The sequence below is a fragment of the Coregonus clupeaformis genome, chromosome 21, assembly GCF_020615455.1.
Source record: "Coregonus clupeaformis isolate EN_2021a chromosome 21, ASM2061545v1, whole genome shotgun sequence".
NCBI classification, from domain to species: domain Eukaryota; kingdom Metazoa; phylum Chordata; class Actinopteri; order Salmoniformes; family Salmonidae; genus Coregonus; species Coregonus clupeaformis.
In genome coordinates, this window is record NC_059212.1 from 37,121,220 (window position 1) to 37,141,359 (window position 20,140).

The following is a 20,140-nucleotide window of genomic DNA, read 5'->3' on the forward strand; positions in this document are numbered from 1 at the left end:
ATCTGTGGCCAAAGACATTTAGCCTTCTTGGATGGGCACTTCTAATGTAACTCTATGGCAGCACCCAAGGGGCTTGCATTTTTTAGCTCAACCCTTAGATTGGGCACTGACGTAGTGTCCCCATGAGTGACAGAACACTGAGCCAATCACGGCGCAACTAGATAACATTACCAACCCCTACGCTCCATATTTTTCCGCTGGCTGCCCCACCACCACAAAAAGCACTGAGCTAGGCTTAAACACCTGCATTTTGGATCTGCCTTACTGAAGAAAGCAAAAAAGAGACCATGTTTGTATGGAGGCTTTATTAACTAAATTATATTTATTTATTTATTACATTGTTTGCAAACTGATATGTGACACGTATTCATGCCAAAATAACATGCAAAACAGGCAATCCCCCCAAAAATATTTGTTGTGTTTTTTTTTGCAAAAAATGTGGGGCTCTGAATGACGGGTCACCACTGTTGGTGTCAGAAGTGGGATGACGACCGTGAAGCCACTGGAATGCACAGCCGAGATGTGTGAGGGGGCTGAGTAGTTGAAGCACGGGGACGTACCTTCCAGTTTGGAGGGGGAATATATACCTAACGCTAGTTAGCTATGTCTAGATATCAGTCATGTTAACATAGGTACTGCTTTGAAGATGTTTACATTTTACATTTTAGTAGACGCTCTTATCCAGAGCGACTTACAGTTAGTGAGTGCATACATATTTTAAAAAAAAATCATACTGGTCCCCCGTGGGAAACGAACCCACAACCCTGGCGTTGCAAACACCATGCTCTACCAACTGAGCTACACGGGACTACACCGTTTGCTGGTACTGTCTTGAATTCTGCGCAGAAAAAAATATTAAACACATAAGAAATATCTTGCTGCATTTGGTAAACGCAGATCTAAAATGCTTCTTTTTGTAATTTCTGCTCGGCATCACACTCATTTTGTAATTCAGTTGCACTTCTCCACTCAGATGAGAATTCACGAATGGACATTCTATCAGCAGACAGTGCTCTGACTGATGCGTAGCTACTTATCTCATTAGGAAATGTGGCTGGCTACATTCTTTCTATGATAAACATTAGAAATATAATGGCCATGCATCGTTTGTGTGGCTTCTAGCCAAATAGCATTGAACTTCTGTTGTCATCTGATGAAAATGAAGCTATTTTCTGCCGAATGTGTTGCACTAATGTATTTTCTAAGTAGCAAAACTATAGTTGAGGCTAAGCATGATGTAACAATTTTAGTATGACACATAGCTAGCGACCAACATTGTCAAAATGTTTGAGACTTTTGGTGTAATCACATGTTGGACTGACAGTTGGCAGGGAACCAGGTTTGAGGTTTGATAGGCCTACACCCTGAATTGGTGACCTTAGTGTCAGCAGTGAGATGGCACCCAGGGGTGCATTCAGTTCGACCGAGAGTCGTCTGTTCTTTCGACCAATCAATTGGTCTACATTTTTAAACGTGTATTTTTCCATAGATAGACACAACCTATGTGTTTGAATAATATCAACTATATGCACTGAGCTTGTCTGATGCTTTAAGTGCACCTTTGATAAAATAATTAAGACACACATGACTCAAGAGGGAGCCTGATGGCCATGCTGTGTAGGAGAGAGATGTGAGAAGTGTACAGGAGGTAATGGGAGAAAGGAATATGTAGTATTGGTGAAAGAAGCGGTATGTGTTGGGGGGTAGGGGTGCCCATGGTGCTGGGGATCAGAAGTGTCCGATGCGAGAGAGACAGGTTGAAGTTGCCAGGGTCAGAGTTGTACAGAAGGTATCGTATGCTGAGACAATGAAGAAAGTAGAGGAAGATGGATCAAGGGTGAGGGATCCTATGAGGCTACCAATGAGTAGTAGAATCTTGCAAGTAAAGAGTGATAGGCTTACGAATGAAATGTGCTTCAGTAAGGTTGGCTTTTTAGCGTTCATTTCCATGGTTATCAACTGTATCGCAGGAATGAAACGTAAATAACAGAAAATAGGTGTTGTGGTGGCAGCTGCAGAGAAGTACTTGGTTTTACGAGATTTTACTGCAGAGGAGTTACAGGGTGTGTTGAATGGTAGTGTCCCGTCCTCCCAGGCCGTAGGCCTGGTGTAGGATCAGATAGGGTCTAAATAGTGGAATGGGGTGGTGGGTTTTTAATGAGTGTAGGGTAAGTTGGCAGGGTCATTTATTTTTTCATTTTCCCTTTTTTGTATGACGTGTAATGGATTTATACTCCAGTCCAGTTGGTGGCAGTAATGCACCATTAATATTGTAAGGCAGGTTGAGGTTTCCAGGGTAAGAGTAGTGAAGAAGTTGTCATATCCTGAGGCAGTGAAGAAAGTAGAGGAAGATGGGTCAAGGGGGAGGAGTGGTGAGAGTAGTAGATATGTACCAATACAGAGGGATAGGCCAACAAGTGATATGGCAGCTTCATTAAATAGTACCCGCAAAACACCAGTCTCAACGTCAACAGTGAAGAGGCGACTCCGGGATGCTGACCTTCTAGGCAGTTGCAAAGAAAAAGCCATACCTCAGACTGCCCATCTTAGACTTTTCTGAGATATGGCTTTTTCTTTGCAACTCTGCCTAGAAGGTCAGCATCCCGGAGTCGCCTCTTCACTGTTGACGTTGAGACTGGTGTTTTGCGGGTACTATTTAATGAAGCTGCCAGTTGAGGACTTGTGAGGAGTCTGTTTCTCAAACTAGACACTCTAATGTATTTGTCCTCTTGCTCAGTTGTGCATCGGGGCCTCCCACTCCTCTTTCTATTCTGGTTAGAGCCAGTTTGCGCTGTTCTGTGAAGGGAGTAGTACACAGCGTTGTACGAGATCTTCAGTTTCTTGGCAATTTCTCGCATGGAATAGCCTTAATTTCTCAGAACAAGAATAGACTGACGGGTTTCAGAAGAAAGTTATTTGTTTCTGCCCATTTTGAGCCTGTAATCGAACCCACAATTGCTGATGCTCCAGATACTCAACTAGTCTCAAGAAGGCAGACCCCCTGGTTCGATTCCAGGCTGTATCACAACCGGCCGTGATTGGGAGTCCTATAGGGCGGCGCACAATTGGCCCAGCGTCGTCCAGGTTTGGCCGGTGTAGGCCGTCATTGTAAATAAGAATTTGTTCTTAACTGACTTGCCTAGTTAAATAAAGGTAAAATTAATAAAAAAATTAATAAAAAAAGGCCCGTTTTATTGCTTCTTTAATCAGCACAACAGTTTTCAGCTGTGCTAACATAATTGCAGAAGGGTTTTCTAATGATCAATTAGCCTTTTAAAATGATAAACTTGGATTAGCAAACATAACGTGCCATTGGAACACAGGACTGATGGTTGCTGATAATGGGCCTCTGTACGCCTATGTAGATATTCCATAAAAAATCAGCAGTTTCCAGCTACAATAGCCATTTACAACATTAACAATGTCTACACTGTATTTCTGATCAATTTGATGTTATTTTAATAGACAAAAAAATTGCTTTTCTTTCAAAAACAAGGACATTTCTAAGTGACCCCAAACTTTTGACGGTAGTGTATGTTTCAGTAAAATGGGATTTTTAGCATTTATAGCAATGGTTATTAATTGTACTGCAGGGATGGAGCGTAAGTCGAAGAAAATTGAGGTTGTGGTGGCAGCTGCAGAGAGGTATTTGGGTGGGCGAGACTTGACATCGGAAGAGTTGCAGAGAGTGTTAAGTGGTGATGTCCCATCATTTCAGGTTGAGGGCAAGAGGTAGGAATGAATATATTTAAATAGTGGAGTAGGGTGGTGTTAATTATTAATAATATTTTTGAATTTGTGAGTGTAGTGTTAGATGGTAGAGTATTTTTTATTTTTATTTTTCAAGCAAAATATAAGGGAGTTGTATTCCAGTTTGGTAGGTTGCGGTAATGCAACAAATTGGATGCCAACCGCCGTTAAACCTCATCGAAGAAGAAGAAGAAGAAGAAGAAGAAGAAGAAGATTGAGTGCGATATCTCTTCACACAGAACGTCTTTGACCAAGCCATCAACAACGAATGCTTTGGGGGAGAAGTGAGAGCAGTGACCGCTAGCTGCATGTCAGCGAGATAGAGAAGAGCTAGGAAGGGTAATATCTAAAGGGGGGTTGTGTACAGGGATTTGGGCTGTAACATTATCTCTAGCTATATAGATCCAAAATAACGATTGTAGCTAGCTACGACGAATACGAGGGGACCACCACTCAACAGTGTAGCTAGCTAACGTTACCACGATCTCCCGCATTTTGAGCGATCACCGTGTCTTCCAATACGATGGGGAACACTGCTACTGCCAAGAAAGGCAACGAGCTTGAGAGCGGTGAGTTGGGATGGTCGCTGAGCATTATCAATACTGCTAACGTTAGCATGCTAACATTTGCTAATGTAATGTTGACATTTGCAATATTTTATGGAGAACAGTTTTTTGACAATCGGGAGTGTGCACAAGCTCACTTATCCCTGATGTTGTGCACATTTACATTAATTACACCCTCCCCTACACATTTTGCGATGCAGGGTATAGTAATTAGTTTGTGAATTAATCCTAGGTAGCTAGCTAGCGACAAATGAATGTGTAGCTAAATCAAAGATGGTTTAGTAACTATGTGGCTAAATTGTTACAACCTGATCCAGATGCCTATCTAGCTGCTAACATTATAGCTAGTTAGTAAGTTAGCTAGTGTGGGACGTTTTTAGCCCGTTCTCTATTATGTTGTCAGTGGCAACCTTTTTCGGGGCAGGGACTCACTTGGATGGCTACTGTTAGTTAGCAACCAACGAACTAGTTCGCTAACGTTATCTAGACATGGGTAATGTGAACTATGTAACAACAATGTTGCTAACTAGCTATATAGTTATTACCGGGCAACCAAAACGCAATTATCAAGCAAGATAAGATTGTAGCTACCTAACGATACCGGGGGATTAGCTGGGAAAAGGCCTAACCATAGCCTCTATATTGGTATCTAGACAGAATAGGTTGCTAGCTAGGTAGATAGCTAGCTATCGAGTTGTATTGAATGCCATTCTGCTGTCAGGAGCTACCTAGGTAAGGTCAATGAGAGCTAGTTTCATGTCAGCGTTAGCTAACGTTAGCCACCACCAGGCCCGTGAGACATCACCAAGCCAGAGTAATGTTTAATGCCAGCTACTGTAGCAGTAACGTTAGCTTTATAGCCAGTCAGCTAAAGTCTTGACCATTTGACGGATGGCGGTCTCACGTTCTTATTGAGTAGTTATGAAGGCCTGTTGTTTTGCTATTGCATTTGTAGGTTCCAGAGAGCTGTTTTAGCTAATTTGTAATCTTACTAGCTAAAGTAAAGAGATGATTTATTAGCAACCAGAATTTCACTGCACTCCAATGCTGCAAATATAAACGGTATACTTTTTATTTATTTATTACATGTTAGATTAACCACACTAAGGATAAGTAGTTTGAGGATAAGTAGTTGTTTTCAGTGATCAGGCTCTGCCTCTACCTCCACATCTCAGTCTTGAGGTGCTACATATATACAGCTTTCCCTCTACCCCCTTGCGCACAGCTAAACAGTGACCAAATATGGTGAAGAAATGACAAATGCCCTCTTCCCATTCATAAAACCAGGCCCGTAATACAACCTCCCCAAGTGATTTATCTCACAAGTATTTTTTGTCTTTGTTTAATCTTAGTGATGTGAAGGTCCACACAGACACAGATACACACATACACAGCACAGTTTGTCATTGACTGGAAGGGCTTGTCATCAGACCTTCGTCAGAGGATAAGGGGTATTACAAGCTTTGACGCAACTAGCCCTGGGATTGTATTAATTGGTAATGGTACGCTTATGACGTACGTATGCTGTTAATCAATGCACAGCATGCTGTGATAAAACTTAAATGTTTCCCCATGAAGGCCTATACAGTCAGGAATATGGAGACATTGGTTTGTGTACAGATCTACATTTGTGTGGATTGCATGCAGCAAAGTAATCTCACGCAAGTGAGTCCAGGAAATGTGACTGACTTCCATCCACTTCACTTTTTGTAGACTAAACTGTATGGTCATATTTTAACATGAAACATATTTATAATAGGTAGCACTTTAATGCATCTGGGTTGTTTAAAAGCTTTGTCACTTTATGATGCTGTTAATCTGCTCATATGAGATTTATTGAACTGTTGGAAGAGACCAGGCAGAGGCACATGAACCTGGCCAGCCTCTGGTATCTTCCCAGTTTCAGGAATCAAGCAATGTTCTTTGATCTGATCAGTGCAACCAAAGCCTGCACTGTGCTGTCTGTTTTCCTGCTAGTGTTGACATGACATGAGCCCCAGTCTCCCAAGCTTCTAGTGTTAAACCTGTCTAAGCTGATACAGTTCCCTGAGCTGCTGCTGCTGCTACAGATTTGTCTGGCCTGTTGCTGTTCACAGAGCCAGCAACCTGGTTCCTGATAATAGCCAATGTGTGTGTTGCGCTAGCCTGCTAACCACCTCAGCACCTTTGACTCATTGTCTTGGCTCTTGGGAGATGTCAAAACACTCCCAGTTTGGCAGGTGCATGCTGAATAGGCTAATTCTGATACTGAATTCTGAGGCTTGTTTTCACTGTTCCATGTCACAGCCTTCCATATTTTTAAATATGTTAGCCTCACATTTTCAATGGAAAATCATTACATTAGCCAACCATGTTCTTGAAATATTAGCTTAGTGGTGCTCATCTATAAAAACTGTTCTGTACTACTGTACTCAGGTGTACGTTCTACTATACAATACTGGACTTGGTGTAACAGATGTGATCGCGGGCCTCCCGAGTGGCGCAGCGGTCTAAGGCACTGCATCGCAGTGCTTGAGGAGTCACTACAGACCCGGTTTCGATCCCAGGCTGTGTCGCCGCGACCGGGAGACCCATGAGGCGGCGCACAATTGGCCCAGCGCCGTCCGGGTTAGGGGAGGGTTTGGCCGGCTGGGATATCTTTGTCCCTTCACGCTCTAGCGACTCCTTGTGGCGGGCCTGGCACATGCACGCTGACTTCGGTCGCCAGTTTCCTCCGACACGTTGGTGCAGCTGGTTTCCGGGTTAAGCGAGCAGTGTGTCAAGAGGCTCTCGACCTTCGCCTCTCCTGAGTCCGTACGGGAGTTGAAGCGATGGGACAAGACTGTAACTACCAATTTGGATATCACGAAATTGGGGAGAAAAAGGGGTAAAAATAAATAAATACAGATTTTATCGTACTTCTTAACTCTTGTGTTGTGTAATAAATAAATAAATAATTTCTAGACAACGATCCCAGTTGATTGTTGTTTATTCCTGTGACAATAGACAAAGGACAGCACATCAGATGTGCATAGCTTGATGATGTTGATGGCTGCAGATTTTAGCATGGAAACAACTGTGTATTAGCTGGGAGCTAATGCGACCATTACATTTTATAACATGCTAGCTAAATCACTTGTACAGCAATAACATGCATACAAAAGCACATCACTGGAAGCCCCCAATATCTAACGGGTACTGTACATGTGTGTGTGTGTGTGTGTGTGTATATATACATCAGGAAATGTACATAGTGAACCCATACAAATTGTAAATTCGTAAATAGAATACATTATTTCACAACGTGACCTACCTCTTGCATGAATTATCAGACTGGGAAGAATTTACGTTCGCGATCTCCCCCTATCTGCAAGCCTAGCCAATGACATTACACCTTATTGACATCTGACTTGAACCAACCGGTTAGAATACATAAACATTAAATACACATTTCTGCAGTGGTAAGTGGAAACATAACCGTTACATTAGCCTAGGTTGGATTCACATTCTGTACAGTAAACCATAACCAGCTCTGGTGCCTTGTCAAAAATGTAAACATTTACATTAGCTACGTGGTCGTATATTGTCTTCTTGAATGTCATACAATACAGTAGGGCAGGGATGATACCAGTATCGCGATACTCCGTAGCATCGTGGCAAGGAAACAAAACATGAAGTGGATGTACTTCTTTAGGGAAACAGCCCTAATGTTGGAAATTAACATACTTATGTTGTCATCCAGAATCACATGGACAGTGGGGAGAACAAGTATTTGATACACTGCCGATTTTGCAGGTTTTCCTACTTACAAAGCATGTAGAGGTCTGTAATTTTTATCATAGGTACACTTCAACTGTGAGAGATGGAATCTAAAACAAAAATCTAGAAAATCACATTGTATGATTTTTAAGTAATTAATTTGCATTTTATTGCATGACATAAGTATTTGATACATCAGAAAAGCAGAACTTAATATTTGGTACAGAAACCTTTGTTTGCAATTACAGAGATCATACGTTTCCTGTAGATCTTGACCAGGTTTGCACACACTGCAGCAGGGATTTTGGCCCACTCCTCCATACAGACCTTCTCCAGATCCTTCAGGTTTCGGGGCTGTCGCTGGGCAATACAGACTTACAGCTCCCTCCAAAGATTTTCTATTGGGTTCAGGTCTGGAGACTGGCTAGGCCACTCCAGGACCTTGAGATGCTTCTTACAGAGCCACTCCTTAGTTGCCCTGGCTGTGTGTTTCGGGTCGTTGTCATGCTGGAAGACCCAGCTTCGACCCATCTTCAATGCTCTTACTGAGGGAAGGAGGTTGTTGGCCAAGATCTCGCGATACATGGCCCCATCCATCCTCCCCTCAATACGGTGCACTCGTCCTGTCCCCTTTGCAGAAAAGCATCCCCAAAGAATGATGTTTCCACCTCCATGCTTCACGGTTGGGACGGTGTTCTTGGGGTTGTACTCATCCTTCTTCTTCCTCCAAACACGGCGAGTGGAGTTTAGACCAAAAAGCTCTATTTTTGTCTCATCAGACCACATGACCTTCTCCCATTCCTCCTCTGGATCATCCAGATGGTCATTGGCAAACTTCAGACGGGCCTGGGCATGCGCTGGCTTGAGCAGGTGGACCTTGCGTGCGCTGCAGGATTTTAATCCATGACGGCGTAGTGTGTTACTAATGGTTTTCTTTGAGACTGTGGTCCCAGCTCTCTTCAGGTCATTGACCAGGTCCTGCCGTGTAGTTCTGGGCTGATCCCTCACCTTCCTCATGATCATTGATGCCCCACGAGGTGAGATCTTGCATGGAGCCCCAGACCGAGGGTGATTGACCATCATCTTGAACTTCTTCCATTTTCTAATAATTGCGCCAAAAGTTGTCTTCTCACCAAGCTGCTTGCCTATTGTCCTATAGCCCATCCCAGCCTTGTGCAGGTCTACAATTTTATGCCTATTGTCCTTACACAGCTCTCTGGTCTTGGCCATTGTGGAGAGGTTGGAGTCTGTTTTGAGTGTGTGGACAGGTGTCTTTTATACAGGTAACGAGTTCAAACAGGTGCAGTTAATACAGGTAATGAGTGGAGAACAGGAGGGCTTCTTAAAGAAAAACTAACAGGTCTGTGAGAACCGAAATTCTTACTGGTTGGTAGGTGATCAAATACTTATGTCTTGCAATAAAATGCAAATTAATTACTTAAAAATCATACAATGTGATTTTCTGGATTTTTGTTTTAGATTCCGTCTCTCACAGTTGAAGTGTACCTATGATAAAAATTACAGACCTCTACATGCTTTGTAAGTAGGAAACACTGCCGATTTTGCAGGTTATCAAATACTTGTTCTCCCCACTGTGTTTATTTTCCAAGCTGTAGCACACAATCTTTTACATACAGCAGGTTTTTTAAGTACCAAAGAGTTTGGTCTGCTTTGGGTTTTCATTTTTGCCATGGAAAAAATATTGTGATACTGGTATTGTTCAGGCCATACAGTATAGTCTACTTGTCAGGCCAGGGTAATGTGGGATATTTAGGGGTTCAACACACAGAGTAGCCTATATAAAAATAACTTCACATTGATTAAAGCATTCTGTGTACTACAGTAGATCTTTGTATTTGTACAGAATTTTCCATACGATCCTAGTCACGTAATTTTGTCATGTATGTTGTGACTTTTTCATACCCACAGGAGTCCGTTTAATAACCTTTCTTATTACAGTCTTGTGTTTTTCTGTGTCAAACTAAATCACAGGATTAGAATGACAACTCTCTCTCTTACTGTCTCTTTCCTTCGCTGTCAACTTCTGTTGTTCTTCACTGCATATGGTCCATGTTTGTTGATCTGATATACTTGTTAGTACATAAATCTATCTCTCTCTGTCTTTCTTCCACATCATCCCATCCATGTGGGTGATTGTTCCTGCAAATCCTTGGGTGATCTATAGAGACTTTTGGTATGCCCATTCTTCCACTAGATGCCCAAAATGACAGAAGTCCGAAGTTCTGAACCTTGCATGCATTGATTCTATTGTAAATGAACCCAATCTTGGCTTGTAGTAGAGGTTCACTATATGCTTCGATCTATGTTCTGCCAAAACCATTACCTAAACCTGTATGTTTTTGTCATCTGCATTCTGTCATTCTGGATATCTGCTATGTTTTTCCATGTATGTTGGTTTGTCCTTGCTCGTCAAAAACAATGCTGCGAGTGTCAAAGCCTTTCCCTGAACAGTATTAGGCCCTAATGCACAGTCAGTGCAGAAAGAAAGTGATGCTCAAGAGCTCTTCATGCTTCATGAGAGACCAGTCTCTCCTCCTGTCTTAGTGAATTCTTACATCCCCCTCTCCATTTAAAAAAGAGAAACATGACATAGTGCTCTTGGCATCACTTCTTACTTAGACTGCCTGTCTTGGTTGGTGTGTGTGTGTTTTTTGTATCATTAGAAACAGAACTGTTTTGTTGTTGCGTTTCCCTTTACTCCGTACATGTATTTTGTGGATGTTCAATGCAGATGGGCATTTGGTTAGTTAGACCTTACCTGTCTTTGTCGCCATTAAGTCCCACTTCATACTGATTTTGTCACTATTGATCCCCAGCACTGTTCTAGAATTCCCACATAAGGTTCCATTAAGATTTCCTTTGTACTTTGTTGCCCGCTCCATGCAATCCAAAGTCATTAAATAGGAATCAATCATTATGCATTGACCGACAATTCCTTCCGGTGGGCTAATTGTGCCTGTGTTTCTACCTTTCTTCCATACAGTGAAAGAGTTTCTAGCCAAAGCCAAAGAAGACTTCTTACGGAAATGGGAATGTCCACCACAGGTGAGATGTTTTCAGTGCTCAGAGGCCTTGCCTGGAGCTACAAATCCAGGGTTTGGGGACTCTTTCTCATTTACTTTTTCTGCTATTCCTCACATTCTATCTCTTGGCCTTCTCAACCGTATTGGGGGAGAAGGTCCAAGGTCCTTCACCAATGTGTTTTGAGAGTGGATGTGAAGAATATCTAAGTTGAACTGAGTAAAAGCCTTGGACTGCTGCTGTGGTCTATCCATTAGGTAGGCCTAATCCACTTCCTATGATTTGTGTTACCCATTCCAGAGCACGACGGGCCTAGATGACTTTGACAGGCTAAAGACCCTGGGTACAGGCTCATTCGGAAGAGTCATGCTGGTCAAACATAAAGGAACAGAGCAGTTCTTCGCCATGAAAATACTGGACAAACAAAAGGTGGGTGCCCAGTGGAAAATAGCTGGCCTTTTGTAACATATTGCAGGATGGGTAACTCATGTATATTTGCGCAGACTTGGCAATTTATCACCTTGCTACGGGAAGAGGATGAAGAGATGCTATTTTAGGGGATAAAAGGGGGCAACAAGTGCAAAGCCGTGGTCGAGTGGGTAACATTCCCGGCAGCAAGCACATGTATGCATCCCTAATGAAAACCAGGGTTCAATCTCTGTCTCCCCCCTTCCACCTATGTCTCCCTCAGTGGAGGCTGCAGAGGGGAGGACAGCTCATAATAATGGCTGGAACGGAGCGAATAGAATGGCATCAAACCATGTGTTTGATGTATCTGATACTATTCCGCTCTAGCCATTATCACACGCCCGTCCTCCCCAATTAAGGTACCACCAACCTCCTGTGGTCTCTCTCCATACTCCCATCCCATCAGTTTTCACCTGTCTAAATGAAGCATTCAAAATATACTAAAAGATAGCGTGCAATTCCACTCCCTTTAAAATAAAAATAAAAGGGGGCAACAATGATATAAAACACTGTAGATGTTATATGGTAGCATAACATAAGTACTGTATCATTGTGTAGTGTAATGTCTGCCTGGCTCCTCCCATCACTAGCACACATATGATCTGACCTGTGAGTGTCTGGATTATTATTATATCATTTCTCTTTTAATTACTGACATTTTAAAAGCTGCCCCCCTCCCCCAACCTCTGTACTGTTTTGTCATGCCATCACTAACAGTAAACAAAAATGTAATTTGTCGGTCAAGACAGTTGTCTGATGATCACTTCTTTGTCTATTAGGTGGTGAAACTCAAGCAAATAGAACACACGCTAAACGAGAAGAGAATATTGCAGGCTGTGTCTTTTCCCTTCCTCGTCAGACTTGACTATGCCTTCAAGGTACAGTTCACACAAAAAAAGGCTTATAGTGTTTTTCAATCTGGCCATTGAGATCTGGCCTCTTTATTAGGCTATTCAGTTATTATCATCTCAGTATCTGTATGGATTTGTTTACATCTGTTTGTGTCCCTCCACAGGACAACTCCAATTTGTACATGGTGATGGAGTACGTTCCAGGAGGAGAGATGTTCTCACATCTAAGACGAATCGGAAGGTTCAGGTGAGTGTCTGTCTGCTGAACTTTCTGTGCCTCAATACAAAACAAGGTTGATTCCAGATTGTTTATAGATGATTGTTGATTGAAAATTTATATTTTTGATAATTTTGTAACCTATACTTTGTTTATTTCAGTGCTTATGTAGTTGGTCGTTAATTAAAACTCTTCATTTTCTGCCATTATATCATCAGTTAAACGGGTTCTTCTGTCTTTTCTTCCATCACAGTGAACCACACGCACGGTTTTATGCAGCCCAGATAGTACTGACGTTTGAGTACCTCCATTCACTTGACCTTATCTACAGAGATCTGAAGCCTGAGAACCTTCTAATCGATCACCACGGCTACATCCAGGTATGTGGGACCGGTGCTTGAAGTGGATCATTTTTATTTTACAGCACCACTGTTCAAATTTTAGAGCCACTATTTCATAAGAGATGCTGGTATTCGAGCAGTAGAACATTTGAGGTGCCAGTACTGTATACCGGTGAGCACAGACCCAACTCGAGCACTGTGCGTGACACATCACTCCCTGTGGACTGTACTGTAGTGTTGGGTTATATTTTCTCTGCTATGTTGCTTTACTGACTGTACATGTTCTTGATGGTCAGGTGACCGACTTTGGATTCGCAAAGAGGGTAAAAGGCAGAACCTGGACGTTGTGTGGAACTCCAGAGTACCTGGCACCCGAGATCATCCTCAGCAAGGTGGGAGTCCTCACACACACACAAAAACACACACACAGTACATGAAATTACTCCATTTGAAGACATGGAACATAATTTGTTGCCCTGGATTAGATATGTGACTATGAACTACATTGTCATTGTGCTTTGTGTAGGGTTACAACAAAGCAGTGGACTGGTGGGCCCTGGGGGTCCTTATATATGAGATGGCTGCTGGATACCCTCCCTTCTTTGCTGACCAGCCCATTCAGATCTATGAGAAGATTGTGTCTGGAAAGGTAAGGACAAGTCCATTTTACAACCTGGCCAACCCATTTCACCTGCAGTTTAACACATTTTGAACACCTGTCTTGTTCTCATTAAGTAAGCTGAACTCAGTGGGAGTTAACTGTCCAATGAAGGCTTGTCTGGCTTTTGGCTTATGTTTGTTGTGAAAGCCTCTTCCGTCTTAAATCAATCACTTGCTTTAGAGGGCTAACGAGGAGCAAATGTACATTTGTCAATACATCACCATTTAGACAAACCTTAACATGTGTCCCCCTGTAGGTCCGCTTCCCATCCCACTTCAGCTCTGACCTGAAGGACCTGCTGAGGAACCTGCTGCAGGTGGACCTGACCAAACGCTACGGCAACCTGAAGAACGGCGTCAACGACATCAAGGGACACAAGTGGTTCGCCACAACGGACTGGATCGCCATCTACGAGAGGAAGGTACGTCAAGGCTATGTTGGAAGATGAGGACAATCAATGCAAAGTTAAATTGCTCTTTATAACACCTAACTTTTATGAAACACACTATTTTATTGATATCCAGTAGCACTTTCTTGAGCATTGTAGGATTGGGCCATTTTTACGATTGCATGTTCACCTTTTCTGCCCCAGAGTAGCGAACTCAGCAGGATGATGGACTTGTAAATGTTGACAGAGGTTTGTAGTCTGTCCATCCTTTGGCCTGATAAACTTTTTGCATATTCTGCAAGTGGCTTCGGTCTGCTGGCTCACCTTTATTATTTGGCCTGAAACCGAACAACTGCCAAACAGGCGAAGATGTGCTTTTTTTCCCCCCACCAAGTCAGCCATCGTTTTTTTCTGATTTAGCTTAAGGCAGGCTATACTATAGTTACTAAGGGAAATCCCTTCACAGTCAAACTGTCGGAAAGTAGCCTTATCATTTTAAATTTTAGTAATTTAGCAGATGCTCTTATCCAGCGCGACTTACAGTTAGTGAGTACATACCTTATGGAGAAAGAATGTCGCAAATGCACTTACTCAGATGATCAAGATGAAATAACAATAGCCTACACTTGATGTGGCTTTAATATTCATTTTTTTTAATGTAGGCTAATATAACTGATATCCGAGTATTTTTATGGACAAGAGAAACAAGCCCTACCGATTTGATACTCATTCTGCAGCCTAGACTAGATTAAAAAAATAACTAGGCCTAACACTTGTTTTGAACAATGATTTAATTAGATTGTTTGTGGCTTTTGTAACAATTTAAATGAAAATAATGACATTATGCACCAAATCACAGTTCTGGTATGTGTCCTTTATATTGCGTTCTTTCCGCCAATTGACCCCTCTGAAGAAAAACATTTGACGATACTATCGTATATCAACGATGTTTGGACAGGACGATGGGATGATGTCATTACAGACATTGCCCAACCCTAGAGCATTGTGATCTTGCAACAATAGTCTTTATGGAGTCATAATAATGTTTTCTATTTGACTCACTAGAATAACTTCATAAAGTAGTTTGCTGAAAGGAGGCCTTACCTAGGCATCTCTAGAAGAACTGGCTTTGTTTCCTCTAAGGCAAACTCCCTCACTCTGCTCCTGGTTGTGCTGCTCTCTGTGTTTTCAGGTGGAAGCCCCGTTCATACCAAAGTGTCGAGGCGCTGGAGACACGAGCAACTTCGACGACTACGAGGAGGAGGAGATCCGCGTCTCCGTAACGGAAAAATGCGCAAAGGAGTTTTCCGAGTTTTAGCTTGTGCGAACGTGGATATATCAGGGCTAAAACACACATGAAAAATAAGGGGATCTTTGCACTCTTCTAAAGACTTTGGGTTGGAGCAGAGACCATTGTTCAACTATTACTACGTAGTTCCTTCATTCCACAAGGCTGAATGAGGTCGCCATGATCCTTGGGTGCCGATGATAACACCTTCACTGTCACACACACTTGCATATTAAAGCAGACACGTCACCTTTCTTTTTTAAACCCCTCTACCCACTCTGTTTTTGAACTTTGTAGCAGTTGTTGTTGTCATGGATGTTGTGCTCCCCTTTACAGCTGTGATAGTTTTTGATTTAGGAGGAAAACCAGAAACCAGATTTATTATATGAGACAAAGGCCAATTGAATATTATAAGTCCACGCAGTGTAACTTCAAACCGATTTGCCTGTGGCAGTATCGCACATGATTGTGTGGTTTTGTAGGGCATTGCCTCTAGTTGTCAAACGTTTATATTCTTAGTCTGTTACAAGTCTGAGATGGTTTTCAAGAAAAAAATAGGACAATGTTTTGGCCATCTTTCAGAAATATTATTTGTCCTTTGTGTATAATGTTTGTCACTCTAAGACATTTTAAACACCCTTGAGTGTTAAGAGCATGACCAAAATACAACTCATTGGGTGACCGAGGAAGAGAGGTCCCTTCCTTTCTTTGCCTTTTGCCTTAGAGAGCCAATTCCAACACCCCCACAAAGTGCCCATTCTCTGGGTCATTGGTATTCTGGCCCTGTAACAGGGAAGTCATTGCAGAGAATGGCGAACCCAATTACAAACAGAAATTAACAAAACTGTGATTGTTGTTTCTGTTTGTGCCAGAGAAATTCTAGAATTTGTTGAATTTATAATCTCTCCTTTTAATTTACCATATTTTAATCCATGGATTAAAATTGAAGGCTTTTTGGTCCCTAAAATGTAAGATCCGCTAATAAAAAAGGACCCTTTTATAAATTAATCTGTGGAGCTCCAAATGCGTAAGTGAAATATGGTGTACTCTTTAAATTGATCAGTTCAGTGTGTATAGTGTTGTGACTTTTGCCTCAACATTGTTAGTGGACCCAGTACACACTTCATAACAATATATTGATGCTAAGACGTTTTACAAGCTTCTCAGAAGGGATCGCAAAACAATTTGTTTTCCATGTTTTTCCCCTATTGCTGTTCTTGACCTCTCTCCTTTCCTTGTTTGTTTCATTCTTATGACAGAATGTAGAGTTGCAACTTATAGGTATGCATATTGTTTAAAATGCTTGATTTCAAGGTACATGTTTTTTCTCACAGACGTACACTGGCAAAAAAAACTACTAAAAACAAGACTGCTCCTTTGTATCACATAATCCAGTCATTCTTCAGCTCATTACATTATACGTACAGTATATGCATTGTTTCATATGTTTTTATTTATACACATTAGAGATGCTAATAAATTTTATTTTTTAAAAGTGTCAAAGTTTGGAAAGTTTTTTTTGCCCATAACAGCATACTGCTCTAGGAGTGTTCATATGTGGGTTTTATTTTTGTCAAACTATAAATCAGGACAACATCCAAGAGGCTACATTGGATACATCACACATCATGACTGAAATGTTCATGTACTTTTTAATTACTACTACATTTACCAAATATGAAGTATTCTAGCTGTATTGGATCATTTGCGCATATGCCCACTTAGTTAAATCGCATAACAATAGCAATCATTTCAAAGAGCGGCGGCAGGTAGTTTAGTGGTTAAGAGCGTTGTGCCAGTAACCGAAAGGTCGCTGGTTCTAATCCCTGAGCCAACTAGGTGAAAAATCTGTCGGTGTGCCCTTGAGCAAGGCACTTAACCCTAATTGCTCCTGTAGGTCGCTCTGGATAAGAGCGTCTGCTAAATGACAAAAAATAAAATTTAAATTAAACCAAATATAAAAAATTAAATAAAAAGAGTTTGGCTATAAATGAAGAAAGTAATTCAGAGGAAATTGTGTCAATCTTCGTTTTACTGTTTACAATTCACAAATGTTTACCTTTCCTGTAAAAGCATTTGTATGGTAATGGAAGATGTGTTAAATGTAGAATTCAAGCTGAATAGAAGCTGAAGTAGTAAGGATAGTACTGTATGTATGGTGGGTCTGATAACTTTAGTACACCGCATTCTATCAACAATGAAATATGCCTAAAACATGCTTTCAGTGGTGCTATCCAACTCCTGACACCAATGTAGTTAATTAGGGGGTACCCTGACAGGGACTCAAACCCTAGTCACTGTGACTAGTTCCAAACCAAATTATACCCAGGGTAAACTGTTTAAGAGTCAAACTGAAGCAAACAGAGCAAAATGAACGAAACGGGGAGCGACCTACCCGAATTTGTCCAATAGAAACTCTCGTTTTCGTTGCAAAACGTTTCCCGTTTGGATTAAACGTTGGAAAACGTTTTGCAACAGAATCGGCGCAATGAATATACCCCAAATCTCTTGGCGAGGACGCCAAATCGTCTTTGGTTTTGTTTTGAATGCCTAAAGCCACCGTATCTACTCGTGGGCGTGTGGGTAATGTCGTCTATAACACACGTGCCTAATTTTCTTATGCCAGTTCAAACGTTCAAAGATGGCAGGCCTGGAATTATTGTCCGACCAAGGATATCGTCTTGATGGAAGAAAAGCTACTGAGCTGCGCAAAGTACAAGCTCGTATGGGTGTATTTGCCCAAGCTGACGGGTCTGCATACATAGAACAGGGAAATACCAAAGCGCTGGCAGTTGTGTATGGCCCTCATGAAGTAAGTTTCTTGCTAAGCTAGCATGTTAACTAGATAGATAACAAATAAAATACAATTTTATTGACACGCTAGTTTGCATAGAACTGAGATGTATTAACTATGGAAATTACTTTAGCTCGGCTAGCATTTGAGCTCAGTTTATTTATCCTAAATATAATATTGTTCCTAACTAGCTACATAACTACAAATGTGTTCAGCCTCCTTGTTCTAGTCTAGAGCTAAACTAGCCAGCCTGCACACTTCCACCTCTGCCTAGGGTCCAGACCTCTTGGCAGACATGGTAGTATACTCACATACAGGGAGACTACACTCTTCCACTTATGGAGAACTTGGGGCTATCTTACTGCTGCCACCAATGCAGCGATTGAGAAGGAACAGTTGTATCAGGACTTGAAGAACCAGTGAGGTTGCAGGCCTCACTCACCTGTGTGCATTGTCAAATCAAATATTCTCTGTTCTCCAGGTGCGAGGGTCCCGCAGCAAGACCCTCCATGACCGCGCTGTCATCAACTGCCAGTACAGTATGGCCACCTTCAGCACAGCGGAGAGGAAGAGGAGACCCCACGGGGACCGCAAGTCCACAGAGATGAGCCTTCACCTCAAGCAGACTTTTGAGGCAGCAGTGTTGACTAATCTGTACCCACGCTCTCAAATAGACATTTATGTCAAGGTACCACAATATTTCAGATCTGAATGAATTATGAAATTGGTTGTGGTGGAATCTGCACTATTAATAAAATGGTGAATGAAAGTGGTTGTATATCCAGTCTTTGGGATTTGGAACTAATGTTAAGTTTTACTCTGTTAGTTTCATGTTCTCAGGGGTGTATTCATTAGTTGTTCAGAGTTTTTCTTCTGTTGCATAATGTTTTGCAACGGAAACTATTTATCGTTGACTCTAGGAACCAAACAGAAGCAAACTGAACAAAATGGGAAGGGACCAACCTAAATGAGTCCAATAGAAACACTCACTTTTGCAACAGAATCCAACTAATGAATGGTGTAGAGGTTTCTTCATCAAATTGAACACTTAGACATGGGGCTTGATAAGTCAACCTGACTTGAATTGAAACACTTCACACTCTCTCTTCCCTGTCAGATCTTGCAGTCAGACGGTGGGAACTACAGTGCGTGTGTGAACGCCGCCACTCTGGCAGTGATCGACGCGGGTATCCCCATGCGGGACTATGTGTGCGCCTGCACTGCAGGCTTTGTGGACGAGACGCCGTTGGCAGACCTGTGCCATGCTGAAGAGAGTGGAGGGGGCACATCACTGGCCTTGGCATTGCTTCCCCGTGGTGGGCACATCGCCCTGCTACAGATGGACGCCCGACTCCACCAGGACCACCTAGAGACACTGATGGAGGCGGCCATGACGGCCTGTAAGGGTGTCAGCAAAGTGTTGGATGAGGTGGTGAGACAGCATCTTCAGGAGGTGTCTGCACTGACCGGAGAGTGATGTGGTGTAGCTTGGACTTTGTGGTAGATTGGCCTATTTAGTCATTTAGCAGACGCTCTTAGCCAGAGCGACTTAGTTAGTGAGTGCATACATTTTTCATACTGGCCCCCCGTGTGAATCGAACCCACAACCCTGGCGTTGCAAGCGCCATGCTCTACCAAATGAGCTACAGCCTATAGTGAATGGCCTGGGGAGGTGGAGGCGCAGATAGAGGATTAATGTTGTATTTTTTTATTGTACACTCATGCTCTGCTTTTGTATGAAATGCCTTATAAACAATTACATTTAAACCCATTGATGTGTTCTGTCTGTGTTTGAGTGATCCATAAGTGGACCGAGAGGATTTGTGGACAGAGCGAGCCATAATGTAAGTCTACATAAGAATCTGGGATCGGATAAATCAATCAGTCAGCAGAAATAAAACTGTATTGGAGTGTAGCATCATATGGGGTGTATTCCTTAGTCGAATTCCGGTGCAAAACGTTTGGCAACAGGATCCGACTAATAAATACACCACTGAATTAGTTATGTTAATTTATTTAGGTAATTAATCTCCAAA

At 42.1% G+C, this 20,140-nt stretch overlaps 2 protein-coding genes across 3 annotated transcripts; both read left to right on the forward strand.

Annotated features, from left to right (window-relative positions):
* Positions 1–3,968: 3,968 nt before the first annotated feature.
* Positions 3,969–16,808, forward strand: LOC121535328 (cAMP-dependent protein kinase catalytic subunit beta). 2 transcript variants are annotated; one of them, XM_041842275.2, is made up of 11 exons: positions 3,969–4,319; positions 10,240–10,248; positions 11,059–11,120; positions 11,397–11,525; positions 12,344–12,442; positions 12,580–12,662; positions 12,886–13,012; positions 13,270–13,365; positions 13,500–13,622; positions 13,891–14,055; positions 15,215–16,808. In XM_041842275.2, the coding sequence occupies exons 1-11, from the start codon at positions 4,274–4,276 to the stop codon at positions 15,338–15,340; spliced, it is 1,065 nt and encodes a 354-aa protein (XP_041698209.1). In that variant the 5' UTR covers positions 3,969–4,273; the 3' UTR covers positions 15,341–16,808. The 2 variants fall into 2 exon arrangements, with proteins under 2 accessions (XP_041698209.1, XP_041698210.1); XM_041842276.2 differs by lacking the exon at positions 10,240–10,248.
* Positions 16,809–17,860: 1,052 nt separating this feature from the next.
* Positions 17,861–19,875, forward strand: LOC121534648 (exosome complex component RRP41). Its single transcript, XM_041841227.2, has 3 exons — positions 17,861–18,122; positions 18,586–18,792; positions 19,222–19,875. Exons 1-3 carry the CDS (start codon positions 17,952–17,954, stop codon positions 19,579–19,581), a joined length of 738 nt encoding a protein of 245 aa, XP_041697161.1. The 5' UTR covers positions 17,861–17,951; the 3' UTR covers positions 19,582–19,875.
* Positions 19,876–20,140: the final 265 nt, after the last annotated feature.

Coding starts and splice junctions, on each gene's coding strand:
- LOC121535328 (XM_041842275.2), top strand. CDS start 4,274: ATGGGGAACACTGCTACTGCCAAGAAAGGCAACGAGCTTGAGAGCG. Junction 13,366..13,499: donor CCGAGATCATCCTCAGCAAG/GTGGGAGTCCTC, acceptor TGCTTTGTGTAG/GGTTACAACAAAGCAGTGGA. Junction 13,623..13,890: donor AGAAGATTGTGTCTGGAAAG/GTAAGGACAAGT, acceptor GTCCCCCTGTAG/GTCCGCTTCCCATCCCACTT.
- LOC121534648 (XM_041841227.2), top strand. CDS start 17,952: ATGGCAGGCCTGGAATTATTGTCCGACCAAGGATATCGTCTTGATGGA. Junction 18,123..18,585: donor TTGTGTATGGCCCTCATGAA/GTAAGTTTCTTG, acceptor TCTGTTCTCCAG/GTGCGAGGGTCCCGCAGCAA. Junction 18,793..19,221: donor AAATAGACATTTATGTCAAG/GTACCACAATAT, acceptor CTTCCCTGTCAG/ATCTTGCAGTCAGACGGTGG.